A 22,545-nucleotide genomic window follows, 5' to 3' on the forward strand; every position below is an offset into this window, starting at 1 on the left:
ATAATTTTGAATACGGGGTGGTGTACCGTTGTCATCTGTACATCGTTATCAGATGGTCTCGTTGGGGCACAACCCTTAATAAATGAGCTTACAGTTTTTTTCTGTTAATTTTCAAGAAAAACAGCGGGTTTTTGATTCTGGCCCTTTCCCACGGACCGGCAAAATGGTTTTGAATACGGGGGGTGTACCCTTGTCATCTACATCGTTTCCAGATGGACTCGTTTCGGCACAACCCTTAATAATGAGCTACAATTTTTTTCTGTTAATTTTTTTTTTTTAAGTTTTTTTTTAACTTGGCCCTTTTCCTACGGACCGGCAAATTATTTTGAATACTGGGTTGTGTACCCTTGTCTTCTGTACATCGTTTCCAGATGGACTCGTTGCGCCACAACCCTTAATAAAATGACTCACAAATTTTTTTAATGTTAATCTTTCAAGAAAACAGCGGTTTTTTGATTCTGGCCCTTCCCTACGGACCGGCAAATGGTTTTGAATATGGGGTGGGTGTACCCTGTCATCTGTACATCGTTTCCAGATGGACTCGTTGTCGTCCAACCTTTAATAAATGAGCTACACAATTTTTTCTGTTAATTTTCAAGAGAAACAGTGGTTTTTTGAACTTGGCTCTTTTCCTACGGACCGGCAAATGATTTTGGATACGGGGTGGTGTACCCTTGTCATCTGTACACCGTTTCCAGATGGTCTCGTTGCGGCACAACCCTTAATAAATGAGCGACAATTTTTTTTCTGTTAATTTTCAACAGAAAAACAGCGGTTTTTTGAACTGGCCCTTTTCCTACGGACCGGCAAATGATTTTGAATACGGGGTGTTGTACCCTTGTCATCTGTACATCGTTTTCAGATGGACTCGTTGCGGCACAACCCTTAAATGAAATGAACTACAAATTTTTGTTCTGTTAATTTTCAAAAGAAGAACAGCGGTTTTTTGAACTTGGCCCTTTTCCACGGACCGGCAAATGGTTTTGAATACGGGTGGTGTACCCTTGTCATCTGTATCGTTTCCAGATGGTCTCGTTCGGCACAAACCCTTAATAAATGAGCTACCAATTTTTTTTCTGTTAAATTCAAAGAGAAACAGCGGTTTTTGAACTTGGCCCTTTTCCTACTGACCGGCAAATGATTTTGAATACGCGGTGGTGTACCCTTGTCATCTGTACATCGTTTCAGGTGGTCTCGTTGCGGCACAACCCGTAATAAATGAGCTACAAATTTTTTTTTTTGTTAATTTCAAGAAAAAAAAGCAGGTTTTTTGATTCTGGCCCTTTCCTTACGGACCGGCAAATGGTTTTGAATATGGGGTGGTGTACCCTTGTCTTCTGTACATCGTTTCCAGTTGGTCTCGTTGCGGCACACCCTTAATTCAATGACGCTAACATTTTTTTTTCTGTTAATTTCAAGAGAAATAGCGGTTTTTTTGAACTTGGCCCTTTTCTTACGGACCGGCAAATGTTTTGAATATGGGGTCGTGTACCCTTGTCATCTGTACATCGTTCCAGGTGGTCTCGTTGCGGCACAACCCTTAATAAATGAGCTACAATTTTTTTTCCTGTTAATTTTCAAGAAAACAGCGGTTTTTTGAACTTGGCCCTTTCCTACGGACCGGCAAATGGTTTTGATTACGGGGTGGTGTACCCTAGTCATCTGTACATCGTTTACAGATGGACTCGTTTGCGGCAACAACCTTAAATGAGCTACATGTTTTTTTTCTGTTAATTTTCAAGAGAACAGCGGTTTTTGAACTTGGCCCTTTTCCTACGGACCGGCAAATGGTTTTGAATATGGTGTGGTGTACCCTGTCCATCTGTACATCGTTTCCAGTTGGTCTCGTTGCGGCACAACCTTTAATAAATTAGCGTAACAATTTTTTTTCTGTTAATTTTTCAAGAAAACAGCGGTTTTTTGATTCTGGCCCTTTCCCTACGGACCGGCAAATGGTTTTGAATACGGGGTGGTGTACCCTTGTCATCTATACATCGTTTCCAGGTGGTCTCGTTGCGGCACAACCCTTAATAAATGACCTACAATTTTTTTTTCTGTTAATTTTCAAGAAAAACAGCAGTTTTTTGAACTTGGCCCTTTTCCTACGGACCGGCAAATGGTTTTGAATATGGGGTGGTGTACCCTGGTGTACCCCAACGAGTCCATCTGGAACTGTATTCAACTCAAGTAGAACTTGAAAATAATACATAAAAAAAAACAAAAATATCAGAGCGGATGTTTAAAAAGTGTCCCGTCCCCAATACCGAATTTTTATACCTAGAATGGATCGATGAACGATTGAAAAGACGTTAAGTTTTTCTTCTTTGTCGAAATTCATAAAAAAAAACTTTGGGGCTTGAGTAAAAATCCGTTTCTTCGAACTTGACAAAAAAACAAACCCTAGGGTAGACAAAAAATAGGGAATTAATTATAACCCCAAACTGCCAAAGAAGGTCAGTCTGTCCCATAAATAATTCTAACGTCTTACCTAGTCAGAAATCGATTGTTAATAGATTTATCCCCAACAGAATAAATCTTCAATAAGTTTCTATCATTTTTCAATTGAATATACTTACATCAGTAACATTTCCTAATCATATTCTTCATTTTTTGGTTTGTTTTGAAGCTAGCGATAACAGCTTATAATTAATAATAGAATTATTTAAATTCATTACTAAATAAAGGGGCAAAATCAATTTACTTAGAGACATTCCGTATGTACAATTTCTCGGTTTATTTTATATCGTTTTTGAAGCAAATCGAGCGTTCCCAACTTTTATTTTTCTTGCTTGGTCTGATCTATCGCCTGACAAATCTGACGTGAAAATAATAAATTGGAAGTCTTAAAATAAGAAAATAGAATTAGACTGGGTTGACGCTTGTTAGGGTGTAATGGCCCGTGTTAAATTTATTCGTCTTTTTCCGTATAGAATAAATTTATTGTGATTCGTCGCTAGATAGAAGTTGATTTAACTTTAAAGAGAATAGATTTTTCTTCTCCAAGTCCAAGTAATGTTTTATTCTCCAGACTATGATTGTTTTTAATAAATTCGTTCAATTTATAGAGTGTAGAGGCGATGAGAAATATCTCTTATAGGACTTTATTTGAAAAAGTGGTCACAAAAATAGGATAAATAAGGGTTCATCAAATAACCACAGACAGTGGCGCTAATAACGCATAAATCTAAAAAATGAAAAATAACCATCCAGTGCCTTCTATTAAAAGATCACCCTACGGGCGAGATTTATGACGTCACGCTAGTTAGATATAACGGATTAATAAATGTGTTGTAGAATACATGGAAAACATAATTATTCCTCAGATTTTTAGTTTGTATTTTAAAAATGATATAGTTTACATGAAATATACATAATATACAGTTAATAACTACAACATATATACCTATTTATAGTAATAAATACTTTGGCAAATAAACTATGAACCATACAAATGCATGTTTTACAATGTACAAATAATGTATAGGTACATAAGATAATGGGTAAAATGTAAATATATTTTAAATTTTGGGGTTTGAAAATCGATCTAATTTAACAAAAAACATTCAATATCTACTAATAGTGATGTATTATTATTTGCATTCACAAAATTTATATGTGTATTTTGCAAGTATCAATGTTCGAAAAATTATATTTACAAATAATACAATATTATCTAAAAAAAGGTGTCAGCGATGGCTATGAAATGAAGATCGCTGGCATTTTATATGTAAAATTATTCTAAAATTTTTGATTTTCTTGGAATTTTTAGGTTCGGGAAAAACGCTGATTTAAGTTTTCATTTGGGTTTTCATTATTTTTATTTGGTTTAAAAAAACGTTTCGCCTAACTATAGCCTTCATCAGTGTTGTGTCATATGAGAAAAATAGTGTCGAATATAATCCAAAAAATTACATATACAATATAATTCACACCTCATAATGTTTACTGCAATTAATAAACTAATATATAGTATTTTATAATATATTTTTCCCTAGATCATAATACCTACTTACGTGTTTGAATCTATCGAAGCTGAACCAACAACACTTGGAGTGGAGATTCCACAATATGAATAAAATAAACATAATTGTCCAGTTTTCATTAATACCGTCATGGGAGAATATTATTTTTAAATTTATTAAAGATATTTTCAATAGAATTCTCTTGATTTATAACTCGTACCCACTTTTCTTGCTCTTCCGGACACTTTAGGCTGCCTAGTATAACTATCCTTTCCACCAGGAACACAACAAAGATGCGGCATAGCACCAAAACACACTCCACTTAAGCTTTATTGATGAATTGTTAGTCTTAAAAAACACACACAAAAATCACGATGAGTAAAAAATGTATGGGCACTTTTAGGTTAAATCACTTACACAAGGTGTAATTTTTCAATTTTTCTATTTTTTTATGCGAAACCGAGAGTGACCATATATCTGGTAGTAGTTTATGTCACTTAAACACCAAAATAATTAGTTTTTTGCACTACAATAATAAATAATACCAAAAATCATAGAGTTAAAACCAAAAATCAACCGACAAAATATGAAACGGAATCTAACCCAATATCTAAGTATGTACAGCTGATGAAGTAAACAAAAGTCCGCCCCCAGGCTGATCTTTTAAAGAACGGCAGTGAACCATCGATAAAGAATACCCCTTCCTTCGTAACATAGCCAAACATTAACCAAAAAAATTTTGTTTATATTTTTTAGAATATAAAACAATTATTTTTACATATTATTGAAGCCCAGTCTATCGCTGTTGAATAAAAATCGATAATTTATATCATGTGACATAACAATAAAATTTGTATTTTTTTGAAACCCGCGCCTTCACGTCAAATATTTATCTCCTTTGAATCATTTCCTGTTTTAAAAATTTTCGGCGCATATTTTAAATTTTAGGTTTTTGCTACAGCACCGCCATTTCATGTCTTCCTTTTTTTAAGACCATTTTTTAATGCATGAAGATATTTCTCCTTGCGTCTACACTACATAGTTCAATTATAGTCTGTCCAACGAGAAGATCCTTGACAGTGATAGATGTGTCTGTCATTTTAATTTCAAAGTTGTTTATTTTATTTTACAAAGAAATAAGTTGGTACAACTGGAACGCATAGCAGGATATATTTAAAATTTGACTGACAAGTGATTACTTCAAAATATTGTGAAAAAAACTGTATAAAACTGAAAAAATGTAATCGAGTTATTTTATTTAATAAAAACGGTATGTGTTAATACAAAACAAACAAGAACAAGACACTACATACCAATAAAAATATAAAAAAGAACTATTATTTACTTTCAAGCTTTATGAAACTACTCGAATTTATGATTATAATATCAATATAACTTATGTACAAATACAAATTTGTAATATTACACAGGAATAAATAAAACAACATAGGTAAATAAAACAAACTCTTTTATTAATAATAACACCTACCAAATTTTATACCTTAAAGGTTGATTAATTAACTTTAATCTTAATTTTTTTAAACCAGTACCTTTTGACATTATTTTTCTGCAGTACTAAAATCCATTATTTACCTATCGTGTGATGTCGATATTTTACAGCTACTCCAGTTTTTAGTATGTGTTTAGTTTGATCCTTCTACCATATACGAGATGCACTTATCTACGATGAAATGTTAAACAAACTTTATCGATGGCAACTTCATTGGTGTATAAGACTTCTGCCTGGGCAGCGAGTATTAACCATAAACTGTGCTCTGGGTCTACAGTTAATTTTCACTCGATTTTTCCTCCACTTGACTTCAAAAGACACAAAACACACGTAATAACACGAATCAAAATGCATCATCTTCCAAAACGCAGGGTATTTGACAAAAGTTGTCAGAAAATTATAACCTATAATTTGGCAAGACTTTGACAAGCCTCAAAAATCTAAAGGCGAGTTCATACGCATCGGCGTCCGTTTGTCGTTCATCGTTCCGTCAAACCAATAAAATTGAAATATGATCTGTCATTTTTGAAATAAACCAATAAAACTGGTTAAAAACAACAAGACACGACGCATGACGGATTTATATTTAAACCCATCCATAGATAACTTAAAAATTATTAGAAACTTTTTTTAGTAAAATAAATAGATTGGTATGGGACGTCATCTGCTGTCGAAATCTTACCTGAGAAAAAAAACAGAGTATACACATAAATACGTACCGGGTGGCCAACTAAGAATGGACGCCGGCTGTATCTCAGAAACTACTTATCGTATGACTTTGGGGAAAAAATTCTAATAAGTAAATTGACCAAGAGAAATCGCTAGAAATTATTTTCAAGTTCGAAAAATGTCCGCTAGGGGGCCGCTTCTCTGATAGCCAATCAGAAAACAGGATTTTTCTCAAAAATATGCAGCTGAACAGGTATTTTAAATATTACAGTTGAGGGTTGGAACCTTTGGTGTTAAACAGCAAAATAAAAACACTAAATCACCACAATACACCAAAACACTTTTACTTTTACACTGGACGCGCGTTTCGCTAACCATGTTAGCATCATCAGCAGATGATTATAAACTGGTTATTCAGTTTATAATCATCGGATATATCATATCATCAAATATACTGTGGTGATTTAGTGTTTTTATTTTTTTTTGAGGTATTTTAAATATTACTATTGTAATCATCGAGCAATGTATAATTTTTTTGATATAGAGTATTTTGCTCTTTCTCATAAAATAAAGTGGTGGGGGAAGGTTAAACTGGTTAAACTTGTTTTTATTAAAATAAGGACAACTCTGGTTTGGATTAGCCGATTTAAACAAACTAGGGCTCGTTTAAAAGAGCTTTTCTTCCTTAATGATCTCCAGTATAAATTTTGTTTCCATATATTTTTTCGTGGTGGCCAGAGGGCGCTGTTCGACATCATAACAGATATTGCGCTTTTTCATAACAATTTTAAATAGCAGGTTATGTTTCTTTTTACACAGTTAAAAGTAAGAAATTTCCAAAATATCAGCGCAAACCGCAACTTTCTATCTTCTCTCTAATATCTCTAATATAAAAACGTTTAAGTTTAGTTTTCATGCAACCGAATTTCGGACGTTTTCTTAAAAAATGATGTCATAAATTTTTAAACGTGTTTATGTAACATTATCGTCCATCCATATATTTTTTACGAATTTCTTATTTAATTATACTTAGGTTAGAATGTCCGAAAGTCGGACAATCAATAATTTCATTAAAATTTCAAGGAATTTTAATAAAATGCAGCATCAGTGTTTACAGAATGAATCCAATAGTCAAGCCAATAAGTAGTTAGCAATAAAGAGATTATTATTTATGACTTTTATTATTAAGTTAGCTGATATAAAACCGCTAACAGAAATAGAACTATCGAGTGATAATCAAAATCTTATACCGTCATTTCTTTGTTAATCCATATATCCATTCCACTTCTTTAAATCGGAACAATAATGATTGAAAGAGTTAAATCCCCTTTTTCTTTGACTGAGTGAATTTATCAAGATTTGAAGCGGCATTGGAGAAACAAAGGGGAGCGAAAAAAAATGGAGAGCTTAAAGTCGAAATACATTATTTTACATTTTCGTTTCACTTGATGTTTTTTCCTTTCTTTTTCAGCAATACGGTGGCACGCGCTGATGCGTAGATTAATGATGGCTTTTAGCTTCTGGAAAAAGTATGGATTTGGGGGAGAGGAAGGGGTAATACCCCCTTTTTTCTCGCCCGAACAAATCGGGACTTGTAAACAACTCGAAAAGAGAAAAAAAATGTTTATCGGAAATTTTTCTTCGGTTTTAAGATGATGGGTTATTAATTTAACCTTTTTTCTCGACTTGGGATGTTCCCCTTTCTTGTAAAATTGGAAATATGAAAGAAAAACATGCAAAAAGGATTGCCTTTTTCCCGTATTTTAAAATATCTTTAGGAATAAAGTATTTATATTCAAATGTCTATGAATGATCGATGTCGGATATTTTTTACAAAATATTGGAGCAAATACAAGGATTGGATGAGAAGTTTTGCTATTTCGATGTTCAAAAATTATGTTGTTTTGAAAAACATTCTTTTTTTAATTTACCATCTTTTAATGAACTTAAATGAATAATGTTACAATTGTAAGATCTTTTTGTGTAAGACTTTTTTTGTGTAAGATCTTTTGTTGCAAACTGTAGTAGTATAGGCTTGGTGCAATTCAGTTGATTTCAACAAATTTCGACCGCAGCGCTTCAACGGCAAAAATCAGAAATTATCAATATATAGTTCACGCTGCGGCCGCCGCGCCGTCATGTTGATCGCATTAAAATAATATTGAAATCGTGGTTTTGTCTTTTGTCACAATATTTAAGTATTTTAGTTTTTTGCTAGTGCAGTTTTTGAGGCTATAAAACACTCATGGTACGAGGTTTGTGTGATGTAACGCTGTTTCGGTTAGTAAAAACTAAGTGAAAAAGAATTCGAACTAGGCGTCGCACAGTGCTTCGAACATATGGCCTCTAGTGGACAAAAATGCAAAACTTCTCTTTTATTGTAGGCAATTTATTGAAACTAGGTTTATTTGACACAAATGATGAGTACTCTCATTGTACTAAATGAAAACAGTGTAAGTATTAAATAACTCCCTGTGATAAAAAAGAACTGAAATAATATTAGAACATGATTCCTACAATATAAGCCTAATATAAGATAAAAATGAATGACAGAATCTTCCAAATTTATAGTATCCAAATCACAGGTAGATGAAGTATCTTCACATATAAGATATTTCTGTATATAATTTTCTAATATGTTACTTTTTCGCGTTGTTACTGTTCTTTTTGTTGGTATGAGGGGTTCGGATGTTAAGAGTTACCTCTTTAATAGACCACATCCATATATTATTTTTTTCTTTTCTTGAGTATGAGGTATTATAATAAATTGAGAGATGGAAACTTTTTTTATGCGACGTTTTGCTCCAACATAGTGGGCTTTTTCAGGCACAAGTGGTGTCTCATTTGACTGGAAGGTTCATCAATATCTAATAAAGAACGCATTTTTTGAAATACAAATAATTTTGAGTTCTTGTCCTTATGATCAAGCCAAGTATTAACCAGATCGGCATTGCTTATCAATTTTACTCCATCTGAAAAGTATTATAAATTAAAGTTCGTCGCAAGCAGACGCAGGTGAACTATACAAAAATTAAAAGTGTATGAATATGACAACAAAAATATTCAATAAATACGATATGTTTTGATATGTTTTTTTTAAATGCCTTTTTGAAGTTTGAAAACGTAAAATTTTAATACCCATTTAAGAATCATCTTAAAAAATAAATAAAAACTAAACAATCACGAACTTGTTTAGAAATAAATTTAAAGTACATACCTTGTTTAACAATATCCACAGTGGCTTTCAATTAAGTACGTACCGTTTAGCTCCATAATATACAGAACTACTATGAATGTTATTCTTTTCACTGATAAGACAATGATCGCAAAATTTATTTTTAGTGAAAATATTTGCTAACAAAAAACGCTGTTTATGAAAAATAATATACAGGATGGTTGAACATTGCTATAAGTATAAAATTACATATTCAGGTATTGGTAAATTTTAACTTTTTTTTCGATTTTTGTCCATGGAACGAAGCACTGTGCGTTGTGTTGTGACAATTTCAAATGTTAATAAAATTGCCGAAAAAATGGTAACGCGTAAATGAGATCGTAATTAAGACGTTGTTAGGTGCAATAACATTCAATAACTCAACTTTCCCGGATATTCAACTCTCCCGAAACAACATTTTATAGCTTCATAGTTTCTCACACCGATTTGATCAATAGCAAAAATGGATTCAAGCTCGTTACATAATCAAAAAATTAAATTTTCATCATATGAGAGGATAAAATATAATTTGCAATATTAACGGTATCCTTTTTTTAATCGACTAGTGCTAGCCTTTAATCCGTCTATCTGACCGTTTTAACTGACAGGTAAAACTTTACGTGTAGAAAGGACTTTACTTTGAAAATTAATATATTTCTGTAATATTAATAATATGGTTTTGCAAACTCGTTTATATGTGTAAAATTGGAAAATTATAAAAGTTTAAATAAAAACAAGTCGTTTCGCGTAAATAAATTTTATGAAACTGGTCTAACACGGGCACAAAAACCTAAATTATATGTTTCATTTGCAGCGGGCTGCTCTACATGCGCTACTACATTGACATCGATTTTTAATTCAATTTTAATATTTTATTATTCGGCTGCTATGGCGTCGGAGCGGTAAAATATCAAAGGACGAACTGAAAGGAGTATCTTTACTGTTTTATTTTATATTGTGCTGATGTTTTTTTCATTATATTTGGGAAAAAAAATATTACCAAACTAATTTAAATATTTTTAAATTATTATATTGCAAAAGAAGTCATGCCGAACGCTTATTTTGCTACTTTTTCAAACTAGTGAAATGGACTCTTAAGAAAAATATGTGGCACGGCACTGTTTGGAGGTACGGTAACAATTTGGTCTCGGGTGTTATTGGTCTTTGTATTTGCTAGACATTGCTCAAATCACTAGGCACAATATAAATCTCTCTTCCGCAGGGAAAGGCAATGTAACGAGTCCGGCAGTTTTCCCTACAGCGTAAAACTTTTGCCGATGCTCCCCGGACCTTCATTCTTAATTAAGACCCTGTAAACGTCGACAATTGGGCCTGTTTCATGCTGAAAGTAGAAACGACCGTATAAAAGGGAAGACGACTTAATAATGTTATTTGCCGGGCCGCTCTTGTGCTATTTAATGCTCCCTTTCTCTGTTGTTTATATAGTGAAAACTGAAAGAGAAATGGGTTATAAATAGGGACGAAAATTATTATTATTTGCTGGAGATATTTATTTGGGATCTTTATCATGATGTTTTACTAGAATTATACAAACAAAAATTAAGATACAAATGATTTCAGAATGATTAATTACTGCTTGTAAAATCTAAATTATAAATACAAATTTGAAGTAGTATGTCGACTGCTCTGCGAGAGGTATTGGGTCGATCCCCAGCCAGTACTGTCACTTTATTTGCTTAAATAAAAATATTTATTTATCTAAATACAGCGACCAGCAAGCCGTCATCTCTAGGAAGGCAATGACAAACCACCTTGAGTATACCCATATAGCACGTCCAAATGAAATTACGTTTCTACAAGGGAGACACATGAGAAACAATATATGTTAAAATGAACCTAAGTGTTCATCTAGTTCTAACATATATATATGAGATACACGCAGGTTTATATTGATAGAATTGTGTGATACAGTTTACTAGTTGTATACCGTATGCACTCAAGATTCTAAAGAGTTTTTTGTAACGTAACAAATAATTATTAAAATTATGAAATCTGACGTCGGTATATGAGACATACAATGTATAAGTCATATGTATGTGTGATACTTCGTATCATAGTTGTGCCTATAGTACACACCTTATAACAATGTGACGTAAACACATAATATCAATATCTATATAGACACTTTGTAACAGTGTAAACTGTTGTGTCTACATTCTAGCATGAAATGAAGGTGTGCGCACGCGCGGATAGCCTCAGCGTAGATACACCGACCAAGTGTATCTTATGTGTCCTCTCTCCTTTCTCCTTTCTAGGAGTGGTATGTGTTAGCGGCCATTATTGTTTTATCATTCGGAAGCTCTATATAAATGTTCTGTTTGTGTGTAGTTTAAAAGAGATTTTAAGGTAAGCACAAGTTTTTAATTACCTTGTTACACCTTCCTAAGGGTATTATTAATATTATAGCAGCGACTCTTCCCTTATTCGATACCCAATTTACCAAATTTTGACTCCAATGAATGAAAACTCCAAATATTCTCGTATAATGATAAAGAGGTTAGCTCTGCAATATAATTTTTTTTAATTTGGAAATAATTAAAAACTAAATGGACCAGAGAAAGAAAGATTTAAACACTTCAAAGAACTTCTTACACTGATATTCGGTAAGTTATTGATGGATCAATATACAGATATGTTTAATATTCAATAATCAGTTTCATATAAAATTTAAAGGTGATATTGTTAATCTGGAAATAAAATACAACAAAGTCCAACAGAGTGCTCGTTGAATGAGTATGCTAACAAACCAACTGCTTGGAGGGAAAAGAGGAGAAAAAAATGACTAAACGAGGTCCACCAAATCGTGGCGATATACCAGTGTTTACCATTTTAGTATGTTGTTATACTAGGTACTTATATTTTTAATACATTTTGATACAAATTCTGTTCTTTTATAGTGTTTTCTTACTTCTGGTTTCTGCAGTGTAAATACTTATTATTATTATTGTGTTATTTGCGCTATTGCGTTTCATGATATAAAGAAATATAAGAATTTTATTTTTTAACCACTTAATCCATTTTATGGAAGAAAAATGGTACATTTAATACAAAACAAAAATGGAACAATTTTAAGGCTACTTTTCTTGAACTTACAATCGAGATACTTTTGAAAAATACAAAGTTTTGCCTTCCTAATTTTCGTTCTAAAAAGATATAATTGGTATCATTGAATAAATATTTCTTAAAAAGAACGAAAAGTTAGGCATCAAAACTTGTATTATTGCCTAAATTCGTTCATAAGAAGTAGTTTTATCTAGCACAAGATGTATATACGAAGCAAAATACATACGTATATACGCGGTAGTCACAACTGCAATGTGTAAACATAGTTTAAACGTAATACACAAGCACTATGTATCCTACGGCACACTGTGTATCCCTTACTTTGTGTATACGTAAATGCTATACTGTGGCTACATTGTGAGGCGGACGTTTAACCTTTGTGCATACGTGTTGAACTACAATGTGTAAACGTAGCATATTTACATCGGGGGAATTGTGTCACCCTGTGTCTACATCTAATAATGTACACACATCGTAAATGTGATTTGATGTACTATACTAACATTTGAACTGTACAAACTAACTGACTAAACTGAACTGAACTGTACAAACTAATAACTGACTAAACTGAACTGAACTGTACAAACTAACTGACTAAACTGACTATACTAACATTTGAACTGTACAAACATTAACTTACGAAAATTATATTGTAAGTTTATATATTTATATTAAGTTTTCCCAGCTAATGTACCTAATAATATATTATACAGTTGTGAATAAATTATAAAGGAATGAAACCATAATTTATGTACATAATGTTTAGCAGAGCGTCAATTATTCTAGTGTAGGTAAACCGAACAACCACAAACCGCCCTGGTAACCAGAGATGAAAATAAACGCACCAAGGACTCTGGCTAAATATTAACAATTTAAACTGATTAATAATAAAAACCATTTTCCTAGACATGTTGTAATCAACAGACTCGATATCTAATAGTATAATAATTTTAGTTCAAATAATTAAATTATTTAATAGTATAAATTAATATATTTGTTTTGGTGATATGAAGTTCTAAGGTGTTTTTATTGGTTTCAGTACCGCCTGATATACTAAACGAAGACACTAGTGGCGACTTTTCAGTGTCGGAAGGTGAAAACGCCACTCTGTGGTGCAAAGCTTCGGGGCATCCCCCGCCTAGAGTCCTGTGGAAAAAGGAAAATGGAGAACCAATTTTTATCAGACGCAGCTTTAGAAATTTCTCGAAAGGTAAGAGAACGTTTTCAAAATTTGTTTGTATATTGAAAAAAATAGAAAAGTGATTTTCTGATTTAAGTAGATTACATATTTACAATAATTATTTTTTAAGTTAAAACAGTACGTGATTCTTAATTATTATTTATTTTATCTTATTAACGTCCATGCACGCTATTCGGTTTAGCGATATCTCTCTATTACGCTGTTTATTGTTATTTTACGCCAGTTTATTTTTGCGCACAGGGAATTTTACTCGTTTGCACATCGTCATAAAAAACAATTTTCGTACCACGGATTAGGGATAAGATTTTTATCTGTATACATACAGTATACCTAATCTGTACTTAAACCAACACCTATTTTTTATTTAGTTTAGTTTTTGACAAAATAACTTATTATGAAACTTTTCACCCGTCAAAAAGCGCTAAAGAGAAAAATTACTCTTCTGATAGCGATATAAACTACATATTGCAGTTTATTCCAGGCCAGAGATCTTTCAGTCTATTATTCATAAAGCTTCACCTGTAATATCTATCATAAGCGAAAGTATGAAAGACGTGAAAAATTACCAAGACGCTAAGCTGACATGTTCTTGGCTTGCTTTGTTGAGATTTGAATGGACAAAAAATATCGAGTCTTTGAGAAAACATCTACTATATTATAAACTTTTTTGTTAAAATACCGTATGATCGAAAAAAAAACGGCGTCTGCGATGGCTATGAAATGAAGATCGCTGTCATTTTTATGTAAATTTATGTTGGAAATGTCATCGATCGTCATTTCCCAGCCAACTGGACGTTGTTTTTTTTTCGATTATACGGTACGTTCTGAAGGAGGAATGTCTTATACTCAGATATTAGAGAACAACGGCATACGGTTGAGTCGGCCGCTCCTGGCACGTATACGTAGACGTAAAGAATCTTTTACGTGTATAAAAAATAGAAAATATAAGAAATGCGCATGCGTACGTAAACGTTTACGTGTTTGTAGGCCGATTCGACCGTATGCCGTTGTTCTCTATTCTCTAAAAACCGTTCTTTGCATCATTTTCTTATTCGCTTATAAGATATACAGGGTGGTCCGAACTGTATTCCGGAAACTTCGGCAGCATATTCTGGAGATAAAAATAATTAAAAAAGTAAATAAGCTTATAAGATATACAGGGTGGTCCGAACTCTATTCCGGAAACTTCGGCAGCATATTCTGCAGATAAAAATAATTAAAAAAGTTCGTATAAATGTATGTTCTAAAATGCTTAGTTTCGGAGATACAGGGTGTAGAAAATTTCATTTTTATTTCCATTTTTTCCGAATAATTCCTGAAGTAGCGTCAATATTTGGATGAAAATTGGTGTCTGGGAGTTTTTTGACATGAGAAATTTGATTTTGATGTCAATATGATTCCTATTGGCAGGGGGCGTCACGTACGTGAGTTTTAACAGTTTTGAAGAGTAATAACTTTTCGTCCGTACCTGTACAAAACCACTTCGTCAAAAAATATACATTTCCGAGATTTTTTACGTAAAAAATGTCTCTTGGTAAAAATTGCTACGAGCAAACGTTCTCAAGATATTTAGAATGGAAATAGTCAATACCTGTCATTATTGACAAAAAATAAACACGTTGAGTAGGCTAAATTAATCATAAATTTTTCTGTGAACATGATGATGAAACAGTTTATGTTGAACTTTTGGCACAAAAACATTTCAAATTTATGATTTCAGTGCAATAACTATTTAATCAACATCTTTAATTTATGTCACTGATGACAGGTATTGATAATTTCGATTCCAAATATTTCGAGAATCATTACTCGTAGCGATTTTTACCAAGAGACCTTTTTTACGTATATTTTTTTATTCAATAGTTTTATATAGGAACGGACGAAAAGTTATTACTCTTCAAAACAGTTAAAACACATGTAGGTGGCGCCTCCTACAAATAGGAGTCAAATTGACATCAAAATCAAATTTCTCATGTCAAAAAACTCCCAGACACCCCATTTTTATCTAAATATTGACGTTACTTAATTATTTGGAAAAAATCGAAATAAAAATGAAATTTCTACATCCTGTATCTTCGAAACTAAGCATTTTAGGACATACATTTTTACGAACTTTTTTACTTAATTTAATCCAGAATATGATGCCGAAATTTCCCTAATTCAATTCGGACCACCCTGTATATCAGTAAAGGTATTTTTCCTTTGGCAAAGTAAAATAACAAATTTCGATTTTTTTTATTAAAAATAAAGTAAATAATAAAAAAGTTGTCAGTTTTACAAACTTTCTAACTTCTTTGCACAAAGTTCTGGTATCGATCCAGGGAAACTTCTAAATTTAGATTAAACGTTTTACTTTTTGTCCTAACTACTTTAAAGCGCCGGCTTAATTTTTAAGATTTCGAAAAAAGTTTATTTAAGACAGTTTTTGATTTCTGGGTGTTTTGTTTTCAGTGGATACTTTCAACGGTACCAGTCTGAACTTTTGGAAGGTGGACAGGACCCAGATGGGTACTTACTTGTGTATTGCCAGCAATGACGTGCCACCAGCTGTCAGTAAAAGAATGTCGATGTATGTAAACTGTAAGTACAAGAGCAAAAAGCTTGTAATAGTTATTTACAGTACAAGCACAAATTAACTAGAACAGATGCGAAAGAACACCGAATTACGCGTTCAGGTTTCTGTGACCTTCAGAAAGAGTTCATAGACAATCCGCATCAATGTATAGTTTGGGTTATTATTTGTTTGGGTGAAAATAATCTGCACCGATATGTTATCGAGGCATACAAAAAGGTCCACAGACTTCGAGACATACGAAAAATCAAGTCCATTTAGCGTGTGTCGCAATTTTCACACCTTAAAAAATTAGTTTTTATAGCTATAGCAACTGCAGCGACTATGAAAAAAGCTGTGTGATTTTCATTCAAAATAAGGGCACCTGTAATTCATTTGAGAATGTTATAAATCGCTAAAAGAGGTTTCAAATCTCTTGGATTTCTATTAATATTAAATAAATTTTATTAAAAATTGAACTAAAATTGTTAATATCATTAAAAACAATTCAAATTCAAAAATTGTATCAGTCAAATTCCCTCATTTAAGGTGAATATTAAAGTAAATATAAATACAGCTCATTCTAAGCTCTACTTATCTTTAAGAAAAATTTAAATCATTGTTGCAATTGGGCCTTAATGCCATTTCGAATGAACAATAGTATTAATAATGTACATTATAATAATAATAAATTTTATATCATAGTGTGTATTAAAACTACTAAAACACTTTAGTATTTTTTATTAAAAGGTAGGTAATGGGTAAACGGTAAAAAAACAGGATAATGAAATTTAAAAAATTACAAAAATTGTTCAAAAGTGCCTCCCTCTTGCATTAAACAATAACCCAAACGATCATAAAATCCCCTCCTCACATTGGATAACATATCAGGGGTGACAGTGTCAAAGGCATTAAATATTTTCTGCCTTAACTGCTCCAAGTTTTGAATTTCTTCATGGCCGTAAATTTTAGATTTTATGTACCCCCATAAAAAGAAATAATTCACCGAGAAGTCAGGTGAAATTAAACGTCAGTCTAAACAAAACTGTCATTTTTGAAAACTTGTCAAAATTAGGACACACGCTAAATGGACTTGATTTTTCTATGCCTCGAAGTCTGTGGACTTTTCTGTATAATCTCACAGTAATTTAATAGATTGCTCGTCATATTATATCAGCTCGTCGGAGATTAGGAAAAAAAAGATATTTATAGTATAAAAAATTAATTTATTTAACAAAATTTAATTAAAGATGTGACAAAATAGTTACATTTCTATTAGTTCTATCGGACTTTTTTCGACTATATAAATCTTTATTTTTTGTAAACTTTAATGCATAAAATATTTTCAATCTAATAAATAATTTAATGATATAAATAAGAGGAAATTTCTCACATAGGTGGTCAAATTCTATAGTTTTCATTATATCAAACAGCCTCTGAATGTTTTCTTCAGTGCAAAACTCATCAAAATTTAATATAAATAATTTTTCCAGCCTGTAAATAAAATTAACAAATTTTTCCATTTTCATGATCAAAGGCTTTTAAATGGGTAAATAATTTCGAGTTATCCAGAGATTCGGATTCTTTCGCAAATTTTAGACAAATATCACATTGATGTATTTGAAGACCCTTTTTAATGATGTAGTCAAACATAATTAAAGGCATTTTGAGTTGAAAACATTTCTCAGAGGCTGTTTGATATAATGAAAACTCGAGTGAAAACTATAAAATTTGACCACCCATGTGAGAAATTTCCTCTTATTTACATCATTAAATGATTTATTAGATTGAAAATATTTGATGTATTAAAGTTTACAAATAAAGATTTATATAGTCGAAAAAAGTCCGATAAAACCAATAGAAAGGTAACTATTTTGTCACATTTTTAATTAAATTTTGTTAAATAAATTAATTTTTTATACAAAAAATATCTTTTTTTTCCTTATAAATAAACACATTTGCATATAAGATTCGATTCTTTCACATTTCGATTTCTAGTAGAATAATATTGATAAGGTTGAGTTTGGGGGGAACCACAGTACAATTTTATGATTAAACCAGCTAGAAAATTAAAAAAATATTTTGCGATTTACTTTTTTATAGATATTTTTATTTCATAAATCTACCTAATTTTGAAGGCGCTCGTTGTTTTCCGGAGTATTTTAATCAGATATATCAAGAAAGTGACTTCCGTTGACAAAACTGATGTCTGGATTAATGATTCAGAATTATTATAATATGAAATTAAATAGGCACTTATAGTTATATTCGAGGAGTGATTATGAATCCATTTGTAATTAGGTAGTTTGGTTAGGTTTTTATGTATTCTTGGTAGCGAATATGAAACCAAACGTAACGTAAGTGCTTAGCGACGAATTTTAAGTGACTAAATCCAACGTAATATGACGTTGGTAATTGGTAGAATTACATTCCCTATTAGGTCAGATACCGGCGTCGAGGCGACCCGAATCTGTATTCCCCATTTAGGTGCAAATAAGGGTCGTCAGGCGGTCGAACCGACGTTGGTACCCGACGTCGGGTTTATTGAACGTGACGTATACCCGACGTTAGATAACGTCCAAATGCTACTTGGGCTTTTACACTAAAAGAAGTGTGCTGTTTTGTTTATTTTCCTATATTTAGTAATTTGTATTTTTAAGATTTTTTTTCTTTTATGCAGTGCTTATATACTAAAAGCTAAAAGCATTTTCTGTTATAAAAATATATCAAATAATTAACGTTCCTTTTTGATTGGTAAACGTCATCATCTAGATTGAAAACAAATATTTTCTAACTATGCAACGCGTATGAACATTACCAGACGTAAAAGCGGGGTAATATCAACAAATTGCTAAATATATACAGGGGTAAAATTAAATATTACCCCACATATGTATACGTTATAGCACTTGTTAAACGTTATTACAACCGTTGATCTGTTGGTATTAAAATAAAGTATCACATTAAAATGGTTTGTGTGAAACGAAAATTCACGAGCGATGAAAACGCGAGTCAATATTTTTTAATTCTCTTTCGTGTCGATTGCTGATTGAATTCGAGCCAGAAATGGCTCAAAACGATATAAGTAAATTACCAACAGATATTCAGGCTGAGGCGACAGACGCCATATCCAAATTTTCATTAAATCCCGAATAACTTATGAAAAGGAGTACAAAAATTTTCAAAAATGGAAGCAATTAAAAAACGTACGAGAAGAAATAAAGTTTTTAACCTATCCTCGCTGTTAAAGTATCATTTAATCTACTATTTTTGATAGATATAAGGCAATTTTAACAGTTGCTATGGAAAAAAAATAATTGTTATGCCATTTAAACCAGATGACTTTATTTTAGCTATAAAAGTCAAATAAATTTGATTCAAAATATGTGTATTTTCAGACATATAAAAGAAATATATTTTGTTCTTTTTGTATAAATCTACTGGTTCAAACTCCTCTCTAGCAAATCAATACCGAATTCAGAAGTTGTAACAAGTTTGAAACTGCTTTGTGTTGGAGATTTAAATGTGCTATTGGGACTAACTCAATTATTTGTTTGCGAAAAATACTTCTAAACCAGAAATAGTCTGTTTCTCTTGGTTTATTCGAAATTTGTCGATTCTTTTCAGGGGTTTATCAATATAAGAATTAATTTAATAAGTTTTAAATAACGTTTAGGGTCTTTAATAAATAATTTCTTGAATAAAAATTAATAAAATATTCTTAAAACTAATCCAGTAAATAAACATAAGCGTAAATACCTCGGTATTGTGCCAGAATTTGGTCAAAGCACTAACAAATATGATGGTACGATTCAGGAAACTGGTTAGGTTAGGTTAGACACACATCTACAAAATCACCGATAACTAATTTTAACTAAACAAATCTACTATACTAAGCAACTTTCCTTAATCCAGACTTACATCAAAAACACCCTATTTAAAAAAGAACCAACAAACAAAGCTAAAATTCTTAACAGACTATATCCTGCCAGAGCTTAACAGCCTCAATCAGCACACAGCACACAACTCCCTATAAACTTCTCTACGGATAATTATTAGCTGCTCCGGCTCCGTCCAGATTAGCAACTCCTCCTAATCCGGAGATCGTTACAAGGTAGAGTGGAGTCCAGTCAGCAAATTAAGAGTTGGGAGTTGTCCCAAGTTAGCTTGACCGGGGCCGATAAAGTTAGCCACTCCTGGATTTCCGGTATAACGTGGCCTCTCAGGAGCAGACAGATAATCGGTCTGGTTAACGAGTTTGGCGTGTGTTTGGAGGCGGAGAAAACAATGCTCCTTTAAGATCGTTTTAGTCGTTTGCTGGTTTTTATCAGTGAGAAATTGATTTCATCGGTTTAAAACATAAACATAAACACTATTCCCGAAATATTTATCAAAATAGTAGATAAAATAGTACTTTAACGGCAAGAGTAGATTAAATGATACTTTAACAGCGAGGATAGGTTAAAAACTTTATTTCTTCTCGCACGTTTTTTAATTTTGCTTCTATTTTTGAAAAATTTTGTATTCCTTTTCATAAGTTATTCGGGACTTAAATGGAATTAGTTTGGATATGGCGTTTGTCGCCTCAGCCTGAATATCTGTTGGTAATTTACTTATTTCGTTTTGAACCATTTCTAGCTCCAATTCAAACAGCAATCGACACGAAAGAGAATTAAAAATATTGTCTCAAAACTGACAACTAAAGAGACAGCTTTACTTATTTGTCAAATTATATAGAAACCAACGCCAACCCAGCACAATATGAGGAAAATGCATGTTTTTAAATAATGGTTTTAAAAAATAGTTCATATAATCACAAATTGAACAAAAAAAATCGTTGATATCGGTTAAGAAATGCCTCTAATATAAAATAATTAAATATTGTTAATTTAAATGGCCGGGCAAACGCTCTCTACCGCGCCTTGCCGATGTGACGTCACCCGCCGTTCTTCTGGTTGAGTGGAGCCAGACGCGTGTTTATTTTACACAGTTTGCTTTTAAACGCTGTTGAATCCGAGTCGAAATTTTAGTTATTTGTGTTAATTAATACATAATTAGTAATTAGTGATATTTATAAATAGTAATGGATGAGCGAAAACAGAAAAAAATGGTCCAAGGCCATAAGAAAAGATGAAAAGAAAAACGTTAAATTATCCTCTATTTTTACGATTTATTGTTGTGAAGATCATTTTGATGTAAGTTCATATATTTATGTATATTGTCTTACATAGGTATATGATTGTAAATTTGAATCGGGTTATTCATTATATTTTGACACCCACATACAGCCTTAACTGCAAGTTTTAGAAGAAAACATTAAATAAAAAAGTTGCATGGTTTTTCATATACTCTCTTTTAAAATTAATTCTAGTTATACAGGATGTCTCAAAAAAGGTGGTCCAGAAAATTCTAGGTATTTTTCGCTTTTCAACTGTCAATATTTCGTAAACATTTGAAGATAGGTATAGGATATTATACATGAAATATATCTAGAATATCTAGAAATTTCCGAAGAATCCAAAAATATATAGGGTGTTTCACTTAAAAAAGTAACTTAATTTTGGCGTTTGCTTATGGGACACCTTGTATAATATTTTCATTACTGATAAACAATTTATTTCCTATAATTTCGTAAAAAAACAATCTTTAAAAATAACAAGGGTAAGGGGGTGTCAATATATAAAAAAAACTTTCTTTTTCACGCTATGCTCTGGAGTTATTTTTCCACGTACTAAACAAATATTTTTGTCTCTTTTCACTTCTACGTAACCCACAGCATTATCTCCATACGTCTCCCTACCTGATCTGAAAAATAAGTTTATAACATTAATATTTATAACTATATAAAAGTTCGTAACAGTAGGTACCAACTTATACTTAAATATGCCTCAGTACTACAAAGACGTTACAAAACAAAGATGTTACAGACCTCTCTGTTTTTTTCCTCGTAATTCAGCACTAATAAATTGGGAATTTGTATTTATAAAAGCAGCCAACATAAAAGCATCGACTTTTGGCAAGTTTTGATTGTGCTTTTACAAACCCGGAATCTGCCATTACTTCAAAAATTCTCAGAACACACAACACATACAAATAATAACTGCACAAAAAAGCATAAAAAGCTACTTCAATCAACGCTAAAAGCAACAAAAATGTCTTAATACGCCACCTAAATACGTACATAAACGGAACACGTCTGGCTGCTGCTGGCCATCGCGCGTCGACGAGAACGGCGGGTGACGTCAGACCAATTGAATATCGTTTCAATTCGCGAGGCGTCGTTTGCGTTATCCATAGTATTTTAATGGCCCGTTTTATAAAATTGTGGTACTGCTTTCAGGAAAAAAGTTTTTT

At 32.1% G+C, this 22,545-nt stretch overlaps 1 protein-coding gene across 2 annotated transcripts in view; it reads left to right on the forward strand.

Annotated features, from left to right (window-relative positions):
* The window catches only part of LOC115881963 (leucine-rich repeats and immunoglobulin-like domains protein 1), a 128,420-nt gene that overhangs the window by 51,971 nt on the left and 53,904 nt on the right, over window positions 1–22,545 (forward strand). For both annotated transcript variants that reach the window (XM_030899721.1, XM_030899720.1), the window contains exons 4-5: window positions 13,479–13,649; window positions 16,092–16,220. In XM_030899721.1, the coding sequence (XP_030755581.1) occupies window positions 13,479–13,649; window positions 16,092–16,220 (300 nt within the window). The remainder of the gene's footprint in view (window positions 1–13,478; window positions 13,650–16,091; window positions 16,221–22,545) is intronic.

Source organism: Sitophilus oryzae, unplaced genomic scaffold (assembly GCF_002938485.1).
Source record: "Sitophilus oryzae breed Bouriz unplaced genomic scaffold, Soryzae_2.0 scaffold_1745_pilon_pilon, whole genome shotgun sequence".
Lineage (NCBI taxonomy): Eukaryota > Metazoa > Arthropoda > Insecta > Coleoptera > Curculionidae > Sitophilus > Sitophilus oryzae.